At 42.3% G+C, this 21926-nt stretch overlaps 1 protein-coding gene across 1 annotated transcript in view; it reads right to left on the reverse strand.

Moving 5' to 3' along the window:
• Positions 1–21926, reverse strand: part of AGBL1 (AGBL carboxypeptidase 1) — a 602072-nt gene that overhangs the window by 548845 nt on the left and 31301 nt on the right. Inside the window, exon 7 of the mRNA XM_066589394.1 lies at positions 13547–13584. Coding sequence (XP_066445491.1) covers positions 13547–13584 — 38 coding nt within the window. The remainder of the gene's footprint in view (positions 1–13546; positions 13585–21926) is intronic.

The raw sequence follows: 21926 nt of genomic DNA on the forward strand, positions 1-21926 counted from the left end.
AACAAGCTGCCAGCTCACCAGACACTACTCACACAGCAAGCTGCAAGCTGACCAGACACTACTCACACAGCAAGCTGCAAGCTGACCAGACACTACTCACACAGCAAGCTGCAAGCTGACCAGACACTACTCACACAGCAAGCTGCAAGCTGACCAGACACTACTCACACAGCAAGCTGAACAGACACTATTCACACAGCAGACAAGGCTGAGGAAATATAGCTTCCTCATTGCAGAGGGGCTGAGGTATATATCTACACCCAGACTCAGGGGATTGGCTGACCTGAACAACCACACCCAGCCAGCTCAATTAACCTTCACCTGTGCAGGTGTGCTCCTGGAACCCTGTAGAACAACAAACTTCAGCAGCACAACCTAACACAGGCAGTCATTCATCTTGCCTATTTACAGCCAATGGAGATGGGCGGCCAGAAGAGATCTCTGGCACGCTCCACCTACATTCACTGAACAGCTGCCACTTCTATTTAAAAACACAGGAGTGATAGTCATCTCATCTAAAACTACCTCTGCAACTCCACCACTGTCTGTCATCTGCTGGTGAATAGTGAAAATCTCTGATACAATGTTTACCTTTCAGCAGTAAATGGTAGACAGCATTACATACAGACTGTAAATGTACGTGAGCAGAAGTAATAGACCCCAAGGGTCATCTGATCCAACCCCCTGCTCAGTGCAGCATCACTAAATCATCCCAGACAGATATCTGTCCAGCCTTTGTTTGAACACTTCCATTGAAGAACTCTCCACCTCCCGTGGTAACCTGTTCCACTCATTGATCACCCTCACTGTTAGAAAGTTTTTTCCAATATCTAATCTGTGTCTCCTCCCTTTCGGTTTCATCCCATTGCTTCTAGTCTTTGCTTGTACAAATAAGAATAGGGCTGATCCTTCTGCACTGTGACAGCCCTTCAGTTATTTGTATACAGCTATTAAGTCTCCTCTCAGCCTTCTTTTTTGCAAGCAAAACATTCCAAGATCCTTTAACCGTTCCTCATAGGACATGATTTGCAGACTGCTCTAGTAGAGTAGTATTGATGAGTAAGCAGTAAGGTGCAAAGGGGAGTTTTCTACCTCGCGAAGGCTGTATTCATATGTAACAGTATTAACGCAATTTTCCATCGTTGATTAATGCCTTTAGAAACGTAAGGAATAAAAGTCTATTTAACTAACTTGTTTTTAGAAAATATTGTCCAAAAGTTGAATATATGCAAGGTGTGTGTTTTTTTAATACAGTTGCGGGGTTTTTTTGTGCATTTTAATCCCAATTACATGAATTGAGGGAAACACAATCACAGCAGAAACAGACTTATGTAAAAATATACAGATTTAGTAAGCTTTCTTTCTGATTCTGCAGTGAAAAAAAATAGATTAAAAAAACTACAGAATCATATAATGAAAACTGTAAGGCCTCATATCCACGAGTGGATCGGATTCCGCATGCGGGATTCCGCATGCGGGACCCCGCAGCAGAATCTGACTCTGCCCGCGGCCGAGGACCCTGCTTACCTGTTTGGGTCTTCTGCATGACTGTCCCAGTCTTCTATTTTCTTCACTGCGACTGTGTACGGAAGCGCCGGCCAGTGCGCCGCTGCACATGCACAGTAGAGTTTTGGTTTTTTTTAACTCCTGCTTCCAGCAGGATTGACAGCCCATCCGCAATTCAAATGCAGTCAGGTCGCGGATCGGAAGGCTTCCATTGACTTCATTTTAGTGCGGTTGGCAATTGCCAAGTACGAATGTACCCTAGCTTCCCCACCCACGCACCGCCCCCATGTATGCCCATGTGTTTACTATAAAGAACACAATGCAGCATTAAAATTAAAGTACACAAACACCATACAGAAACATATGACATTATATATGGTACCATTATAACTGGTTTGCACACCCATACAGGATGTTATATTGTATGGACCTAAGATTCAAGGAGTCTGTGAGGACAGGTATTTGGAACAACATACAGTCAGAAGTTATAAAGCTTTGTCTTCAGGTCTATAGTTGGTCTGGATCATCTGGAAGCACTGGTTGGGTTTCCCATAAATGCTGCCACTGTAATACTTTTTGTTATGGGCAGAACAATGAAATGCTGCCCTGTTTCTTAGTTGAAGGACACCTTTAGCCTTTGTGTGCACTTTTGGCTTTAGATATAAATGCAAGTAACCTTGAATGCAGGAAAAAGAAACTTATAAAAAACTTATTCTCATTAATAAACAGAAAAATATATTTTCATTCATCCATCATGTGCAGGGGCAGAAGGTAGAAATCAATAAGCCCTAGATGAAAAGGAAGACTAAATAGAGACATTAAAGGAATGATTGCACTTCTGGGAAAAGGTCTGTACATTTACAGGCTGCAAAAATAAAATCATTATAATGGTCACTACAAGAAAAGTAGTCAATTACAAATGAAAGTGAGACTGTTTAAAAAATATTGCAAGAAGGGAGTCATAGATGTCGTAATTTAAAGGGCTATGACACCAACTGTAAATAATAAGTGGCACCAGTGAATAGTAATATGACACCAAATAGTAAGTCTGCTCATTTGCAGCATTTTGTGTACTGCATATTGCTAAAGTACATGCCCCTCTATAAAAACAGTTGTAACTGAAGCTGAAGTTGCTACTAGTGTCATAGGAGGAGCAGAATAACCTAAAATATAACAATCTAGTCTGAGCAGTATATTGTTATGTCAGCTTGGTGCACTAAAGCGCCACACTTCAATATGGACGCAAGAGCATCAATTTGAAAGCCACAAACACACTTATATAGTATTTGCACTTACAAACTGCACCTCTACAGGCAAGATAAAAGGACCCCTGTCCCTTACTAACCAGGGAAAGAGGGGACCTCTGCCTAAAAGCAGGGTAATTGTCCTGATAAGGTCAGCCCCACTGTCTTCATCTGGGACCTGGCTTTTCCTGATCAGAAACCTGGAAAAGTGCACAAAACACGCGTAGGACACAACACTGTTCACACACACTGGCATAGAACAGGACTGCATATAAAGCACATGTCTGGCCACTTGCACAGACATACCACACACACGTCACTGTTCCCACAAACATACCAGGTTGTGCATACAACATATAACAGGAACCCCACCCAGAGTTCACATGCATACTATTGGAAAACCATGGCCAGTCCAAGTGTACTCACACCAGGGAAATAAAGAGTCAGCCACCGTGCTGCCATAGGGAACAGTGTCAGCCATCACCCATCGGACACACACATAGGACATCAGATGTCTGGAGGCCACACCTGCCCAGGAAAAGGGAGAACCAAGCAGATTGACACACCCTAGAAACCACAAGGAAGGGAGGGACAGCAGGTGTCCAGATCTTCTTCAGGGAAGGAGAGAGGGACACTACAGACCAGCATGCACACACCAGCTCTAAACGGGATTAACAGTGATACATAAAGCAAAAGAGTTTGCTGGTATTTATTTGCAGCAGACAAGGGGGATTGGCTGGTGGAGAATACCACACCCAGCCAGCTCAATTAACCCCTACCTGTGAAGGTGTGCACAAGGAAACCTGTAGAACCACAGGTCCTAGATGCACAACCTTAATATATATACTGCATAAATATAACTAATATCCCAAAGTTTAAGCCCTTTCAGAATGTCCTTTTGAATAAGATTTTAGAGCAGTAGTACATGCAGTGCCGAACAGGGATTTTTATGCCTACCTAAGAAAATAGTTACAAGAAACTCACTCTCCATCTATGCAGAACATTTAACCCTTTCCAATCCAATTTGTATCCTGGTTTTCCTAGGGGGCTTACTCTTTTTCTGCCATTATACAACGGCGCTATCTGCTGGCTAGAGCCAGTACTGCATGGGCTGACACATTGGATAGGCTCCAACAGCCGAGAGGCTGGCAATGTACAGTAAGAGAACCCAAACGAACGTCTTCAATATCGGAGCGGCACAGCCTTAAATCATGTCTTAAGACGTCAGACAGTGGATTGGAAAGGGTTAGCACTTTTCATAACATTATAAACTTATTATTGTTTTCATTGCATACATATACAGGATATATTGTCAATAAGGTCTAGTACGTTGTATGAGTCAACTACAAATGGGGTTGTTTTTCGTGTTTACCAAACCAAACCAAGCTTTTAGCAAAGTTCTATCCGAATCAGGGCTCTGCTGGTTTGGTTCGCTAAATACTAGTCGTGAACACTGTTGTCTAACACTGTCACAAAGTATTATACAGGGCTTTTATAGCTCTTAGACAGTGTTATACATCAGTTTTAGGGGTTTTGATGAACTTCCAATTAAGTTCAAACTAGTTTGGACCATATCAAATTTTTTGTAAATATTTAGCCAGCCAGCTAAACCAAACTTTACAATTGTTTGCTTATCACTAGTTGTCTTCTAACAGACCATTGAGGCCTATTATCCTCTTGTGGGAAAGTCTGAACATGTATACATATGTTTTGCAATGTTAAACATAATAATAAGAATAGATGAGATAAAAAAAAAACTGTATATACGGACACTGCTGATCAAGGAGCATGTCCAATAATATGAAGAAAAGTCTTTAATGGAGATAACACATTCCAGTGCCAAACAGGCACCTACGTTAGATCATAGAGGATTACACAATAGGACCTTAGGTCGTACAACACATTATCTCCAATAAAGGCTTTTCCTCATCTTATCGGACATCCTCCTTCATCACCAGCACTTATGTATCCTGTTTTCTTTTTTTTAATCTTATCTTTTCCTGACACCACAGGGATTTTACATGCGTCCATCCCTGGAGAGGCAGTAGCTTTAAAGGGATTGTCCCGCGAAAGCAAGTGGGGTTATACACTTCTGTATGGCCATATTAATGCACTTTGTAATGTACATCGTGCATTACATATGAGCCATACAGAAGTTATCAGAAGTTATTCACTTACCTGTTCCGTTGCTGGCGTCCTCGTTTCCATGGAGCCGTCTAATTTTCAGCGTCTAATCGCCGGATTAGACCCGCTTGCGCAGTCCGGTCTTCTTCTCTTCTGAATGGGGCCGCTCGTTCCGGAGAGCGGCTCCGTGTAGCTCCGCCCCGTCACGTGCCGATTCCAGCCAATCAGGAGGCTGGAATCGGCAATGGACCGCACAAAAGCCCTGCGGTCCACCGAGGGAGAAGATCCCGGCGGCCATCTTCACCAGGTAAGTAAGAAGTCACCGGAGCGCGGGGATTCAGGTAAGCACTGTCCGGTTTTCTTTTTTAACCCCTGCATCGGGTTTGTCTCGCGCCGAACGGGGGGGCTGTTGAAAAAAAACAAACCCGTTTCGGCGCGGGACAACCCCTTTAAGAGGCCATACATTGGTGTTGTATTCAGTTTGCACAATCTGTCCTGTCCGGACGAGCAGTTAAGTATTGCTATGTGCATTATTCTTTTGGTGCATTGCTATACTATGGAAAACTTTTTTCCCCCTTTTCTAATGAAACATTATAACAGGGCTGGCTTAAAGTGGTATGTGACCTGTATGGTTGCTAAGGGCACATCATCTGTCTCAGATGCTACAGAAGAGTGCTGGGGAGCCAGGGAGAAGAGAGAAGATGCGCCGGAGCCCGACAGGGCTAGGTGCTGTATATATTTGTTTTATTTTGCATAGCAGCTAGGGCTTATTTACAGGGAAAGGCTTATATTTCAAGCCCATGCCTGAAAATTCCTGCAGGAGTTGTCTTCATCCAATTGCTTTCAATGGGGCGGTAGCAGCTGGACAGCTCTGTTCTTCATACTCAGCCTGTTATCAGGGACGGGATACAGCTAAAACAATAGTATCAGCTGTATCCCGCTGTGAATCCCTGATAAGGCTCATCGTTCTCTTGCAGCACGCTGAAAGACGACAATGAGCGATGGCTTAACGAAGACTGCATGATGTCAGTGCAGTTACACACAACGATTATCTCTCAAAAGACGGCTTTTGAGCCAATTTTGAGCGATAATCGTTGTGTCTAAATGGGCCCTTAGGCCCACCCTGCAAGGTAGTCAGCAATGTTAGACAATGAAGAGAAGGCACAATCTGCAACTCATCTACTATTGTGTAAAAGTTGATTGCCATCTCAAAAGCAGCTTCAGTGAGAAAAGAAGAATAGTATAATAGGAATATTCTTGAAATTCTACCAAGTGCTGATCTCCGTCATCACGATTGTAAGGGGGAGAGGGTTTATTTACACCGCTATATCCACAGCCTGAGCTGTAAGAATGTGATACATGCACTGATGGATGATATGCCTTTGGCAGTGTAAAGAAAACATGTTTCCATCTACCACAAATTGCTATCAGGGACTGCGGTTGTATGATATTTATTTTACTATGTTAGAACACATCAGGATTACACCTTGTTAACCCCTGATAAAAAATGAAATTACATCGGTTGTGGTCAGTAGAAGAGTACATTTCCATCGCTGCTAATGAGAGCTGAATAGCAACAAGGGTGGTCCTAAGTGGAAACGTGAGTCCTCATATATCATACCAGTGGTCTTGCAGAATGAGACGCAGGCAAACTTGGGGCAAAAATATATATATAAATTAATAGTAATAGAGCATTTGTGGTCATGAAAATCATATTCTTCACCAGTTCATACTTTAATCCAGTTAAAGATTAGACCAATTGGTCAATAGATCAAGGACAACAAAACTCTGATGCTACAAGTAAAATGTAAGTATGTTAAATTCCAACAGGTTCATTTACAGTCATTTGCATTCCGAAGTATATGATTTGCTTCTGGCTTGTTGCAGCTGGGGGATTAAATGTAGTTTAGGTCATCAAAAGTTGCAAAGCTACAGGTTTAGCCAGAGAAAGGGCACATTCACACTTGGGTCATTTTTCTCCTTCATTAAGCAGATTTTAATTAACCTATATATTTCTACGAGACTTAAAGGCAATTAAATATTAATTTACTCTATTAGATGAGATAAATCCTAATAACTTTTTAATTATAATCATTTTTTAAATACCCTGTACCTAGATATTGCTGTTACATACTCGCTATGGCTTCTATTGTGCTGATTCTTATTGTCAATTGTCTAGTGGCCTACACAAGAGTAGTAGTTACCCTGCCACCTGTGTACAAGAGGATTTGGTTAAGTGAACTGAGCTACTGAGCGTGTGTGACCAGCAGTACTTGAATATGCAAAAGCAGGATGGAACAATGCCTCTACTATGCCACCGCTTAGAAGGCAGCATTCCTACAAGCCAATGGCAGGCCTTGTAACAACGACTGCGAAAATAAGCCAAAGTCGGACATTTTCCAGAGTTTTTGCCCCTCATCAGTGTGCAATAGGTTTCTGACTTGTTTGGGTGAGAGGCCTATGATGTGGGTCTGGAAGTGTTTCTCCTTAGGCTATATTCGCATGGGTGAATTCGATCTTTGTCAGCGGAAAACTGACTATTTGCTATGCGATTATTATGCTATTTCTTGCAAAGAGGAATGGGATGCCAGTCATTTATAACTCCTGGTTTGTGCCCAGCCTTTTACTATAACATACAGGCTTAGAACATGTGATTGTCAGTAGCTGTATTGTAACCAGAATTACTGATGAAGAGGCTTTGGAACTCGAAACGTGTTTATCACTGGTGGGTTTAAAATAAAAGAAGAAAAGTGGGAATATATCACTTGTGAATTCCTTGCTATTATTCAGATGGTTGTGCCCTTCTCCAGCCATTTTTCTTTGCATCTATGCTGCCTAATATCTAGACAAATGTATTTATTTTTTTTGTGATTCGAATTGAAAACTGTCTACATTTTGTGTGATCTAATGAGGAAATGTAATATTTATTAGTGGGACACCCATTTTAAACAAATACAAAGTCCATCATTTTATAATGTGGCTCATTAGTTCTCACATGGCTATTTGTTATTACAAGTTCTGTTATAATTGAGGCAGAACTTGGAGCTTTTGGCTACAATGAAACATTTGTGCTAGTGTATCCCACTAACACTGGTATCTTTTTATATGTAGCAGAGTTGTGAGGGGGCACAGGATTCAGGCTTGGGCCTTCCCCTTCATACAGTGGCCCTGCTACAGTAATAGCAGGGGCAGTGGACCATGCTGGATATGAGACCAGGAGGGCCAATCCCAGCTCTTTTACAGTAACTATGGTTCTCCTGTCTACATATTCAGGCAGGGGTGTCAACAGGAACTCAAGTCTTGGTTCCGACCAGACCGATTATAGGGAGGCCCAGGTGGTTAATTAGACTCAGCTTGTGGTAACAGCCCAGAGGATCTGTGGAAACCACACATACAATTCTGGATCTTACTTCTCTTCTATTAATATTAAACTTAAATAAATTAGTAACTGGAAATGGACAGTTCAATTCCTGTGTCTGGGTTTCTCTTACTTGACTGTTAATGGGTCAACTTTTATTTCTGTGCAACAGGTTTCCCTTCAGAGTCTCTTTACTCCTTACTCCCATTTAACGGTCTCAACCAAGTTCTTAACCAATGACTGGGATTTGGAGTCCTGCAGCATATCCAAATGAGCTGTCATGGTCGGAAGGAGGGGAGAGGGAGTGAGGTAGCGGTAGGCCCTGAGGATTTCCATGTCCAATATTCAAACAGACGACATCACACGCATAAGGCAAAGATTACTTTAAGTGAGCAACACAACAGGAGAGACTCCAAACATGTCCGTCCTCCAGTAGCAACATAGGCATGCCACCTACTCTTCCAGTTTCCGGTCTGAGTTTTTTCCTGCTCCTCATTCACACCCCCTCTTAAAGTCACAACAGCACACAATAATCTTACTCGGCAAGAGGTGATATGAATTATAAAGAAATAATAAAAAGAACAGTACTAAGAAGAATAGTACCCCCTTACAGAGGAGCCTTTTGACATCCTCAAGAATTAGCGACCCAGTGCGACCACTACATTTCCATCCTTCATAAGTACAATACCCCTCAGCATTATGATCACTCAATGTGTGACAGATTTTGAAAATGATGGAATTTTCACTAGTTTTCAATCTGTTTAGATCAGCTGAAGATTAAAGAAATAAACTGCAAAAAAAGATAAAGGAGCCTAAATCTTGGCATAAAATATAGAACTTTGATACTATTATAAAAATGAAAAGACTTGAAATAAAATGGAAAAATTATAATTCAAGTTTTGCGCTGCCAAATATTTCTTCCTGACACCGAATTGTTTCACAAATTGTACATGTACATCTGAGTGTATGTGATTAATACTAACTCGATTTCTGTTGTCCCTCAAACTGGGACCATAAATTACCCTGACAAAACATTCCAGATATATAGAACGTAATAATACAATCAGAATATTGATTCCCCAACAAACTGTTTTAAGAATTCAGAATGAATAAGTCTCAGCATTCATCTTTTATAGACACACGGCATGATGTATTACACTTTGTATCCAGGCAAAATAATGACCTCAATCACCGGCACTGGGCATTTTGCTTAAAGAGTCATTACACTTTTAGCTAACTTTTGACATTTTTGTGGGTAAGGGTGTATTCAGATGAGGGTGGTTTACACGCTGCTACAGCAACATGTAAACCACACTGCTGACATGCAGGAATTCTGCGGTGAACAAGCTGCTCCCTGCTCCACGGAGCAGCCTGTTCACATATCTGTGCTGCAACCAGAGTGCTGCCGTGGCTCCCATAGGAGCCTGTTGTCAGCACCATAGACAGCACCTCAGCACGGAGCTGACAGGCTAGTCAGCACTCTCTGTCCTATCTTTTTTACCAGCACAGATTCTGCGCTGGTAAAAAAGCTCTATGTGAGCACTTCCATGGCAACCTATTGGTTGCTATAGAAGCGTGGTTTACACGTTGCTGTAGCAGCGTGTAAACCACACTCGTCTGAATGCACCCTAATATTGTTTCTTGATCTGCTGTCCTGGAATACCCTACTGCTATTGTTTCCAGTTTACATCAGATATAAGTGGGGGTACATAGAGCTAAGTCCGAAATTGGGGTTGCCTTTTTCAGCTCCATTTTTTAGGAGTGACACTAGGGTCTACTAGGCTTGTTGCTAGTGTTTCCAGTCCTTTTGTGAAGTCTAGAAGTTTAAATGAAGGTTATAGTTCAGCTATATATTTTTGACTGCTTGATTGCATTTCTCTCTTTACATATGGAAACATGACTGTGAATACTGCCATATTGATAGCGGGCGTCAAAGATATAAATACGTGCTCAATACAGTCTATAAGTTTATATTAAGGAGGTGGAACATAACATTAACATAAAGCAAATACCATTTAACAACTGTTCACTTATGTTCCACGTTTTGGGCAAAAGCTGTTAAAAAAAGTGGCGTTTCATTATGAGGGGTAGACATTAAATGTGATAAGGAGCTTTATCTGATTGCGGAATCTCATTATTGTACCAGCCAAAGAACAAACATAGAACCATTATTGTCAAAGAAAATTAGATCTTACAGCAACTGATGAAATCTTACTTCTGGTGGTTTCATAATAAGGAAGAGAAGAAGATAAGAACATTTTTTCGTTAATGGAAACAGGTGGATCTTCTTGGTTGTACTTTTGAAATCATCTCTTTTAACTGCATGAAAATTTGGGTACTTGCAACAAAATACATAAAAATAGTGGTAAAGAGACATGTTGAAGATCTTGTATTAGAATCGAGCAGGGAGCAGACGTGTCCTCGTTTTCTAGCACGCTTTTTGCTGGGAAAATTTCTGCACCCGAATTTTCATTTCAGAATCTACAGCTGTAGGAGAATAGTATTTTCTTAATATGCACCCATGACATATATCATTTTCCATATGAGCAAGACTTTTCCGTCTTCTTCTGGAACACATTTACCATGAAATTTTGAGATATGACAAGTGTTGGGCTATAGAGATGAGCGAGCGTACTCGCTAAGGCAAACTACTCGAGTGAGTATTGCCTTATGCGAGTACCTGCCCGCTCGTCTCAAAAGATTCGGGTGCCGGAGGGGAGTGGGGAGAGCGGGGAGGAACAGGGGGGGAGATCTCTCTCTCACTCTCCCCCCCCCTCCCCCCTGCTCACTCCCGCAACTCACCGCTCTCCCCCGCTGGCAACTGAATCTTTTAAGATGAGCGGGCAGGTACTCGCATAAGGCACTACTTGCTCGAGTAGTTTGCCTTAGCGAGTACGCTCACTCATCTCTATTGGGCTATAGTTACACTGCATTTGGCTTTTTATTCCTATATTGCCCCTCGTGTTGTTAGAGTAACTGTTACCTGCATAGGCTTTATTATTTGATAAGAAAATGTTTAATTGTTTTTTATGAAACTGTTTCTTTAAATTTTTGTGCCTTCGGGTGCTGGGTTGAGTGATATGATGGTGCGAGCAGGATTTCGAGAGGTACTACTGCTTGGTACTAGGCAACTACCAATATGAAAAAGTTCCGCAGAGTAATGGAAGTAGTTGTACTGATGCAGAGATATTGGTCCAGATTGAAGGAAAAGAGCTATACTCCCAAGGGCTGCCGAAATTGCTAAAGACCAGTGTTGCTAATATGGTTGGTATAACCAAAAGGTGTTAGTCCAAGCAGTATATAGAGGATGACATTGCTGGTTTTTAAGAGACCTGCATTGTCTGTTTACACAAGTCCAGCATCAGGTAAATGCCTAGTGCAAGAAATGGGTGGTGTGTAACCCTGTTGAATAAAAGTTAGATTGCTGCCACACAAATGTAGTCTATCCTTGGTAATATGCCACCTTCCTGCAGGATGCTAGGAAAGGCCTTCGCCCAGTGCTTTCCCATAGAGGTCGTCAAGAAGAGAGCGGTACGGCCGAGCCCTGTGATCACCTCCTTGATGAGTCTTAGATGAACAATCCCACCTCCTTAAGAACAATCGTTATTCCCATTGAGTCATTGTAGAATTTTTTTACAAGTTGTTTTGAAAATCTTGAGTGTCATACAATCACATGAATCTGAAATACTCGAAAAGGTAAAGACTAGCTGCTGTAAAAATTCCCACTATACATAATATTCACTAATCATCACCTACATCACTAATTCTTTCACTTTCTATGAATGATGAGCAACCTATGTCCCTTTTATATCAAGCTTGCAAGATTCATACTCTTGTTCTTCTTTGTTGATCAAAAGGAGAACTGCATTGTGGCACAAGGGATAGGGTACACATTATGTAAATTATTAGGGAATTACGCCATGATCTTCCCCTTGCCCTGAAAAATGACTACAATAAACAATGCCCAAGTCCCATTGAATATCAGCAAGAGATAATAACCAATGGAACGGCAGGATTCTTTTTTTCCAATACATTTTTTAATTGATGTTGCAACTCCATAAATTACAAGTTTGAATGTAACTATCAATTCCAATGAAGTTATCATATGCAAACCTTCACAATTTTCAAGTGAAATTTTAACTGGGGTAAACTGGAAACTAGTCAGGAAAGTGGGGTGGGGGAGGGGTGTGTGTGGGGCTACCGCATTTGAAGATGAAGCATTGATAAAAGGTCTGATTCCTTTCGTTATGTTTATCCACTTAGGGGAGCTTTTTCTTCTTTATTACTAGGGTTCCTTATAGGATGTTTCAATCTATGATAATAGTTCATCCATGGAAGCCATGAGACTGAGTGGCAGGATTCTTGGGGGAATGCTTCTCCTGCGTGCAGTGACGTCAGAATGAATGGAGCTATGGCTGCACATGTGCGGCCATTCATTTCAACGGGCCTGACGGAAATAGCAGAGCTGGTGATTAGTGAATATTATGTACAGTGGGAATTTTTAACTTTTCAAGTATTTTAGATTCCTGTGATAGTACCCAGCTGTCTCCAGCAGTTCCACTGAAAAAGAATGGAACGTCACCATGCATGCACGCCCATCGCTCTATTTAATCTACTCCTAATTTTGGAAAGCGGGGAAGGTAGGGGTGCAATAAGTCTGCAGTGAGGAGCAGAGAGGGACCCTCATTCCCATGATTGGCAGGGGTCTCAGTGGTAAAACTCACACTGTTCAGACTTTTATCACCTATCCTGGTAATAGAGGATATAAAATATATACTCCAGTTTTTTCCCACTGTGATATAAAGTGCTGCATAATGTGTATGAGCTATATAAACACTATCTTGATACAATCCATTTAAGACCAACTACACACTAACGGATTTTTGCTGTGGAATCCGCGGTGGGGGCCCGCATGGGGGATCAGCAGCAAATAACATCCATAGCATTCTATGGGAAATCGATTCTTCCTGCACACTTCCGAAAACCAATTGCGGAGGAAAAATTGCAGCTTGCTCTATGTTTGCACGGATTCCCCGTGGACAGCTTCCATTGAAGGCATATTCTTGGGTGGCATATTGTGATGACAGGTCCATTTTAAATCAATATGTTGCAATATAAAATATATGTCTGATAATATTTAAGGAGTGCGCGCCATTTATATGACTCTCTTGAATGACGTGCTGTATCACAAAGAGATGCATTCGTGAAGGTTCTGCTTTCTAGGTCTCAGCGCCTATTATTAACTCGAGATGCTTGGAATTGGCTTATGCTGCAGTAGTGCAAACAATTCCAGACTACAAGAAAATAAACTTACTTGATTTGAGTAGAGCTGCGAGTGCCGCAACAGCCGCCCTAAAGATAAGAAAAGGAGAAAGGAAAGTCAGTTTTGTCAATATTTCCCATTAGTGTTTAAAGACTCTTCACCTGTCTCGGCATCGGCGCTGTATGTGACCTGGAATATTGTAGGCACTTAGGGAAGTCACAGACATTTAGCACTTTCTCCTTCAACATAAATATCTCACAGAAAAAAAGTAGAGCGATGGGTTGAGCAGATTCTTACAAGAAACGACCTTAGAGGTGACCTGTTTGCTAGAATCTAGATCAGATATATTGTAAGGTCCGGGATGCCTGTGTATAGCTATAGAGGCTCCACGGACAGCACACAGCCCCATCATAGCCTATGAAACTACTCATATGAGCGATTTTTTACACGGACCAATGACAATTTGCTACATGTCCTTTTCTGGTCATGGATCAGAATAGGACAAGTAATGTGCAGTGTCTATGCAGATGGGACAGTGCATAGCCGGGTGTCTGTGTGCTGTCCTATGCGACTTTCTTGGGCTCAATTCCCAGTATAAGGGCTTAAACAGATGAGCGTGAAAATCACGGCCACATAATGAGAAGAAACAAAACCATTGATTTCAATGGTTTCGTCTTCACTAGTGGTATTTTCGCCCGTTAACCCTTTCCAATCCTTTGTCTGACGTCTGAAGACATTATGATTTGAGGCTGTACAGCTTCGATGTTGGAAGACGTCTGTCGGGGTTCTCTTACTGTATATTGCAGGCCTCTGTGCTGTCGGAGCCTATCCAACGTGTCACCTCATGCAGTACTGGCTTTAGCCAGCATATAGCGCTGTTGTATAACGGCAGAAAAAGAATAAGCCACCTAGGAAAACCAGAATATAAATTGGATTGGAAAGGGTTAATAGTACGGGCGAGAAAAGATAGGACTTGCCCTAATTTTCCCGCATGTAGTTAATGCTACATTCGAGAAAGGTAGGCTAGGACCTATCTTCTTGCTTTTTTTTAATCATGCGTCTTTGTTTGCCTGATTTTTGAGCATCAGCGATGCTTTTTCCTGAGAATAATCTCGCATTGCATTACTTCCACCCACGATTTTATAACGTGGAAGTCAATAGGAGTTTAAAAATGTATGGCATCGCACAGAAATCGTAAGTTTGTGCATTGCCATAAAAAGGAGGCGCATAGGGAAACATGGGAGATTTTTAAAAAAAATGTAAAGCGTAGAAAGAAAGGAGATGCTGCGATTTTTTTTCCACTCCACATTGCATGAGTGAAAACATCGCAAATCAGAATGAAACCATTGAAAAGCATTGGTTTCATAATTCTGTGTTTGCACTCACTCTCGCATCGCTCAAAAAATGTGCGATTTTCTTGCAAGTTGGAAAACACCCCTAGGTTAGTTCCATATAGGCGATTTTGCTGCGAAAAAATGCGGAAACCACCCTTACTGAAACACATTTTGCCATTTTGCTCTCTGAGAAGCTAATATAACCCTTTCCAATCCACTGTCTGATGTCTTCCTACATTCTGATTGAAGCTTGTACAGCTCCAATGTCAGAAGACGTCCAACAGGGTATTCTAAGGCTGGGTTCACACGGGGCGGATTTGCCGTGGAATTTCCATGCGGAATTTCACCGCAGCAAATCCGCATGCGGCCGCTAATCCCGGGATTAGCCAGCCATGTGGACGAGATTTCTGAGAAATCTCGTCCACACAGGACGGCAAATTTGCCGACTGCAGCATGTTCATTTTTTTCCGCTGCGGCCGTGCTCTACTCTATCGGAGCGCCAGCCACAGTGGAAGAGCGAGCAGCCAGGCTGCTTCAAAACTGCCGCAGGTTTTGAAGCAGTGGTTCTCCCGGCGGAAATCTCGAGGTTTTTCGCTGCGGCCAAACCACGAGATTTCCGTCGGGAATCCGCCCCGTGTGAACCCAGCCTTACTGTCTATTGCCAGCCACTCTGCTGTCAGAGCCTCTCTGGCACACACACACTGGCTTTAGCCAGCAGATGGCATCATTGTATAACAACAAAAAGAGAAAGACTTTTAGGAAATCCTGAATCCAAAATCGGATTGGAAAGGCTTGATGCAGGAGTTACCTTACATTTCTCCCCACTTCACCGTGGACGTTTCCTCAATGTGCTCAATAAGAGACATGGTATAAATGCTTATGTGTTATTAGTTAGTTTGTATTTAACTACAGTATAAGTTTACCATCATACATAGCGAATCTGCCACAAGCTTTCCGCTGCGGAAAACCTGCGGCAAATATGCTGGAAATACACAGTGGCCAAATTACAGTTAAATGGTGAGGATTTGGCCACATTCTTTACAGCCAATCTGCCCCGGATTTTAACCTTCGCATTGAAATCCACAGCATAAATCCACAATGTAAAAGAGACATGTTATGGATTTTGAATCCACCCTGTTTTTGAAAAACGCAGCGGTTTCGATGTAGAAATGTTTCACCGCATTTAGAAGAGATTTTTGATATCACCTCCGCATGGATCATATTGTAAATGCTGCAAATTTTCTGCAGCAAATTCTGCTGCGGAATATCCACAGCATTTATGCCCTGCATGAAGTCAGCCTTAGGGCTTAAACAGACTAATGTGACTTCAATGGTTTCGTTTGACTAGCGGGATTCTTGAACGATATTACTACATGCGAGAAAAGATAGGGCATGACCTACATACTACATACAGCATCAGGGCTTAAACAGACAGGCACATGCACTAATACACTCTCTGCTATGGAGTGTATTAGCACATGAACCGTGTTTGTTTTTGACTATTCAAACTCTGCGCTATTACGCATGAGTTGCAAAAAGAAAGCGGGAAGATAGGTCATGCCCGATCTTTCTCACGTGTAGTATTAAAACACGGCAATCCCGATACTAGAAACAAAACCATTGAAATCAATGGTTTTGTTTCGTCATGTTATGCTTCCGTGATTTTTTTCACAGGCGCATAGCGGGACTAAAACACGCCCATCTGTTTAAGCCTTCAGTTAAAGCCGACTTTCTGATATGAGCATTTTGAGACTTATTTGAATTGAAAAAGTTTCTTTAGAGGTCCGTTTTTTAGGTCAGTTGGGAATTTGAGCTAAGGAGGACGCATCCAATTCTTCCCCAACCCAACCCAACCCAACCTTGAGGACTCACTACATGACTCAAGGATAAAAACAGCATCCCATTATATATACTTTATATATGCAATTTAAATAGCGCACGGTGAAACACACAATGGGCTTATTGTTACTACATCTTGCTGCCTTTCCACATCTCTAAGACATCAAGAACAGATGTGGAAACATATCAATTTTTATAGCTAATCCAATAAACATTCAGCTAGATAAAATAAAATGTCTGAGAAAACTGAATTAAAGCCGATGAGTGATAAGCACCATGATATAGACACGGTGTAATAAAAAGCGCTAGTCCTGATCTCATTTGTTTGTACAATTCTGCATCTTCGTTCCGCAGGTCATGTTACTATGGTTTCTGCCTAAACACAGATCTCCAGACATAAAGAGACAAGGTCTGAAGTCAACTGCTTACGTGGCAGAGGCACCTGCATATACAAGTACTTACTGGCACCTGTTGTAATTGAGGCTTTCACTGAGAATGAGATGCCCAGGCGTGGTGCCAGGGTGGTCGGCACGTGAGGTCAATGTCAGCCTTATTCCTGAAATGACCCCTGGAATTAAGAGAGCTCTGCTCCTCCACACAAAGCACTTAATTTAATTAAACTTCAATCTCTCAGTAAGCAGGTCTACATGTGTGATTCTGACACGCTGCCAGCTGCTGCATCTGACGACCGCCTGGCACTACTGAGAAGATGCCATTGCCAGACATATCTATATACCACACTAAATGCATTTACTGCAGGCTCAATCCGCTCAGATGTAGATCTGTATGTTACTTGGATCTTGCACTACAGTTATTTTGGTAATTAATTACTTTAGCAATTACAATACAGTAGTTGAAAAAAAACGGAGGAGGGGAGGAGGGTGAATGTAAGAAAGAAATGAATTCCAATTTACTGTTTTTGAACTAAAACAAAAAAAAATAATTTATATTAGGACTAGAGATAAGCGAACTTACACGTTTAGGGCATTTTGGCACTCGAGCACCGCTTTTTCCGAGTAACTGACTACTCGGACAGAAAGATTTGGGGGGCAGGAGGGGGGGCGTGGTGGAGCGGGGGGTAGCAGTGGGGAACAGGGGGGAGCTCTCTCTCTCCCCCTCCCCCCCTTTGCAACCCCCCGCTCACCCCCGGCGCCCCCCGAATCTTTTCGTCCGAGTAGTCGGTTACTTGGAAAAAGTGGTGCTCGAGTGCAAAAACGCCCAAAGGCCTCGGTCACACGGGCGTTTTTTGCCGCGATTTGCGGATCGCATGACAGATGCGCATCCTCAAATCGCGTGACCGGGGCCGAAAAATCAGCTCCTAGCCGCGTTTCATTAGAAATGGGCCAGAGCAGTGCAGCGCTGTCCAGCGCATTGAATTCAATGGAGTCGGCAATACAGCCGGCTCCATTGAAAGCAATGGGCTGCGGACGATCTCAGGATGAATTTTCGGGAAGGGCTTAAAAATATAAGCCCTTCCCTGAAAATCATCCAAAACTGTGTAAAAAGTAAAAAAAATATATACTCACCTTGTCCCGGCAGACGGAGTTCAGACGCGGCCGGCTGGCAGTTCTCCTGAACTGCTGTGAGTAGTATTCAGCAGCCGGGGATTTAAAATCCCCGCCTGCTAAATGAGCTGCCTCAGATTGGTCACAGCCCTCACCAATCAGAGGCAGCTCTCACTCACCCATTCATGAATATTCGCCGGACGCATGCACATGCGCAAATCGCGTGAAAAAACGCCCGTCTGACGGAGGCCTAAAGGAGTAAGTTCGCTCATCTCTAATTAGGACCCATCTATACAGTGTCTTGTATGGAGCCATAATAGGGTAAAAATGTGTGGGGTTTTTATTGTACCTTTCAATTCCATCTGGAGGCATACAGATGTATTTTTTTTATTGTTCAACTCCATGCAAATAGCTCCATCAAAATGGCACCAGTGATAGCACTGTGTGGTGAAAGCACTTCATGTTTTGCCGGACATAGCCTGTAATGTGTAACGGAATCTACAGCATGCCTCCAAATCTGCAAAGACTATTTTCCATAAAACCTTATTCACAATCATTGTGCTATAAAGAATATTTGCAACAAATATGCCATATGCAGACTTGCTAAAGGGGTTGTCCAGTTGTAAACTATTGAGGGCCTCTCCAATAGTAGATCGGAGGAACCTACCTAATAGCTATTCACTGGGTCAGAGTGCTGGTGCACTTAGCTGATTTCTGCAGGAAACAAAAAGCTCCATTCCCACTGTAGTGGTCAGACCTGATATTACAGGCAAAGTTCCCATTCACTTCAATGGAAACTTTGCCTGCAATACCAAGCTTTGCCACCATAGTAGGAACACAGCGGTCTGCTTCCAATAGAAATCAGCTCACTGGCCCTTCAAGCAGCAATTGGTGGGGGACCACTGCTTGTCTAATACTGATGGCCTATACAGCAGATAGGTCATCAATAATTTTCAACTGAAAAACCTCCTTAATTTCTAACTTACATTTTGAAACTTAAAATCACAGAGGTGAGGGGGAACACAAAAATATTTTTCACTGAAAAATCCAAAAATCCAATACCTGATAATGTGCAGAGCAGGCACAATCGCCATAAGGCCAGCACAATGGCCATAGGGCCGGCACAATGGACGTAAACCCTATCAATATGAAGCAAGCCAGACTATAAACTAGAGGAGCTAAATTGTCCACTGCATACTTATATGCAGCCACCCACTCAACCCAGCCCAGATTGGGGAGGAGCGACTGCATGCAACTAAATCTGCAATGTGAACGATACCACAGAAGCCAGCCAATAGATCGGTGCGTCCCACAGTAGAGGATTATGCCCATGTATTACACTAAGGGCTAATGCCCACGGACGGATTTCACTGCAGCTATTAGGTTCTATTGAACCTAATAGCTCAATGTACTGTACATGCTGCGGAATTTCACCGCAGAATTTCGCAGCATGAAATTACCTGCGGCATGTGCCATTTGCTGCTAGAATACGTGCGGACGGCTTCCATGGTAGTCAATGGAAGCCGTCCATCACACTATACTTCCGCTGTAGCAATCCGGAAGTATAGCGTGAATACGCGCCCCACCCACGGCCGACTCATCATGCGCTGTACTGCGCATGCGCACCGGCAGTGTCATGTAGGAGCTATGCAGCAGATCCGGAGGTGAGTATGGGGTCTTTTGGGGGGGGGGGGGCGCCGTGACGGACTCCACTGCAGTATTCCACTTGTGGAGCCCGTCACGCCCGTGGGCATGAGCCCTGACAGTTAAAATCACAGAACGGGAATTATTGTAACAATATATCAGTGAGTATGTGGCCGCTTTCTGTGATTTTTTTCTGTTTGATGATTCCCTTTCTGTGATTTTAGCTGTTAGTGTAGGGACTCACAAGGAGCAAGGACCCTTGCCGTGGGTTGTGGGCTCACATATTCTAGCTAAAATATCAGCTAACACCTCGCATTTATCAGTACATATCCATAACATGCAGTGTGGCTTTGACTGTTGGGGGAGCCCAAGGTGTCAGTTCCGGTGTGGTGTACCTTTGGGGTGCAGAGCAGACTGCTGGTTTCAAATCTTGCGACATTAATAGGTTGCAATGCTGCATGGTGCACTACACGTATCATGTGGTCTGACATCTTATATTTGACTTTCTTGTGCAGAATTTAACACTAAGCAACCACCCCCTCATTGTAAAGAAGGCTGTAAGAGGTTGTCTCATTAGTGTCCTCACATGTGTCAATTTTTGGCTCCTCCATATATCATTCTGGCTTCCTCATGTCTGAGGGATATCTGGTTTATATGCCTGCCCTCTTGTAACAATGCATCAGTGAGTATGTGGCCGCTTTCTGTGATTTTTTTTTTTTCAAAAACAGGAGTGGACACTAAAGCAAGAAGGATGGAAAGTTTTCTCATTAGAGAAAAACTCCTTTAAAGAAGTGGCTACTCCAGTGATCAGTTATGGTGAATTTATTGTAGGTGTAAAAACAAATTCCATTGGCCAGACAATTCGAGCTGCACCAGATTTGTTGAGATGTGCTTCTTTTAATAAATGAAGTGCAAAATTCACCAAATAGCTGTTCCAATTTCATTGGTAGAAAATAAACTCTTATTAATAAATGTGTCCATTGACTCAATATTCAAATTTTTTTGGGAGACATTCAAAAAATATCCATCCTGCTTTATTGCTTATTTTGACATTCGGGCATTTCCCATTAAGAAGGATGTAACATTGGAGAGAGGTTTTCAAAGCTGCATATTCCTCTACATTAAAAATCCCATCATCTAACTGAATTATGCAGTAAACTAGCCCAGGCTAGGGCTGCAATAAGAGCGGATATCTCTTGTAATGCCTTGTTTTCTTCTTTTTCTCACTTAATCCCCTGTCCTAAACACGTGGTCCATCCCTTGATTTGTTTACACCATTCTTATTGACATGTCTATCATTCCAGACATTGCAATGCTGAATGGTGACTGAGAAACATTGGAATGCTTATCAGGCGCTGGACAATGTTTTATATTAATAGAAAGTTTGTGCAGCCAACCAAAAATGTATTTAACTTTTCTGTCTTTGCGGTCTTCTCATTTGTCAGGGAGAGTCACTGCAGGCCCCGAATACTGTCAGCTACAACAGAAAAATGCAGCATCGCCGGGTTATCTATAAATAGCCAGACGTATAAAAATAAACAAAAATGCAATTTGTCGCAAAACAGCTCGCCGTATGAAGCGAACACGTTTTTACAATTGGCGACTATTATTAAAATTGAAGGAACTTTTTATTCGTCTTTTTATAAATGCAAGTGTGTAGAAAATACCCAGAAAAGATACAAACTTTGATTCCATGTATTATCCTCTCCACGGCTAGGGATTTTCAGAAGAGCTGCCTTTTGGCACATCCATAAGTGTGCTTATTTTATCAGCTCACTTCTGTCTTATCAAGCCATTTGTCAGTACACAAGTCAACACTGCTTGCCTCTGTCAGTATGGTTGCCAATAACAGGGACGGAGAAACTACCGGTACTCATCATTGTGGAGACAAGGCTATCACATAAACACACTATATCAACACAAAGGTGAAAAGCTGTGTTACATGAGGAAGATTCATAGGACATTACTGTGCCGTATAAATAATAATAATGCTCGAAACAAAGATTTATCCATACGGATATCATGTCTCTACCAAGATTGCACTGTCATTTTTATTCCTTAAGGCGCTCACAATCATTAGGGAAAAATATTAAATTCTTTAAGGATGTG

Source organism: Eleutherodactylus coqui, chromosome 2, assembly GCF_035609145.1.
Source record: "Eleutherodactylus coqui strain aEleCoq1 chromosome 2, aEleCoq1.hap1, whole genome shotgun sequence".
Lineage (NCBI taxonomy): Eukaryota > Metazoa > Chordata > Amphibia > Anura > Eleutherodactylidae > Eleutherodactylus > Eleutherodactylus coqui.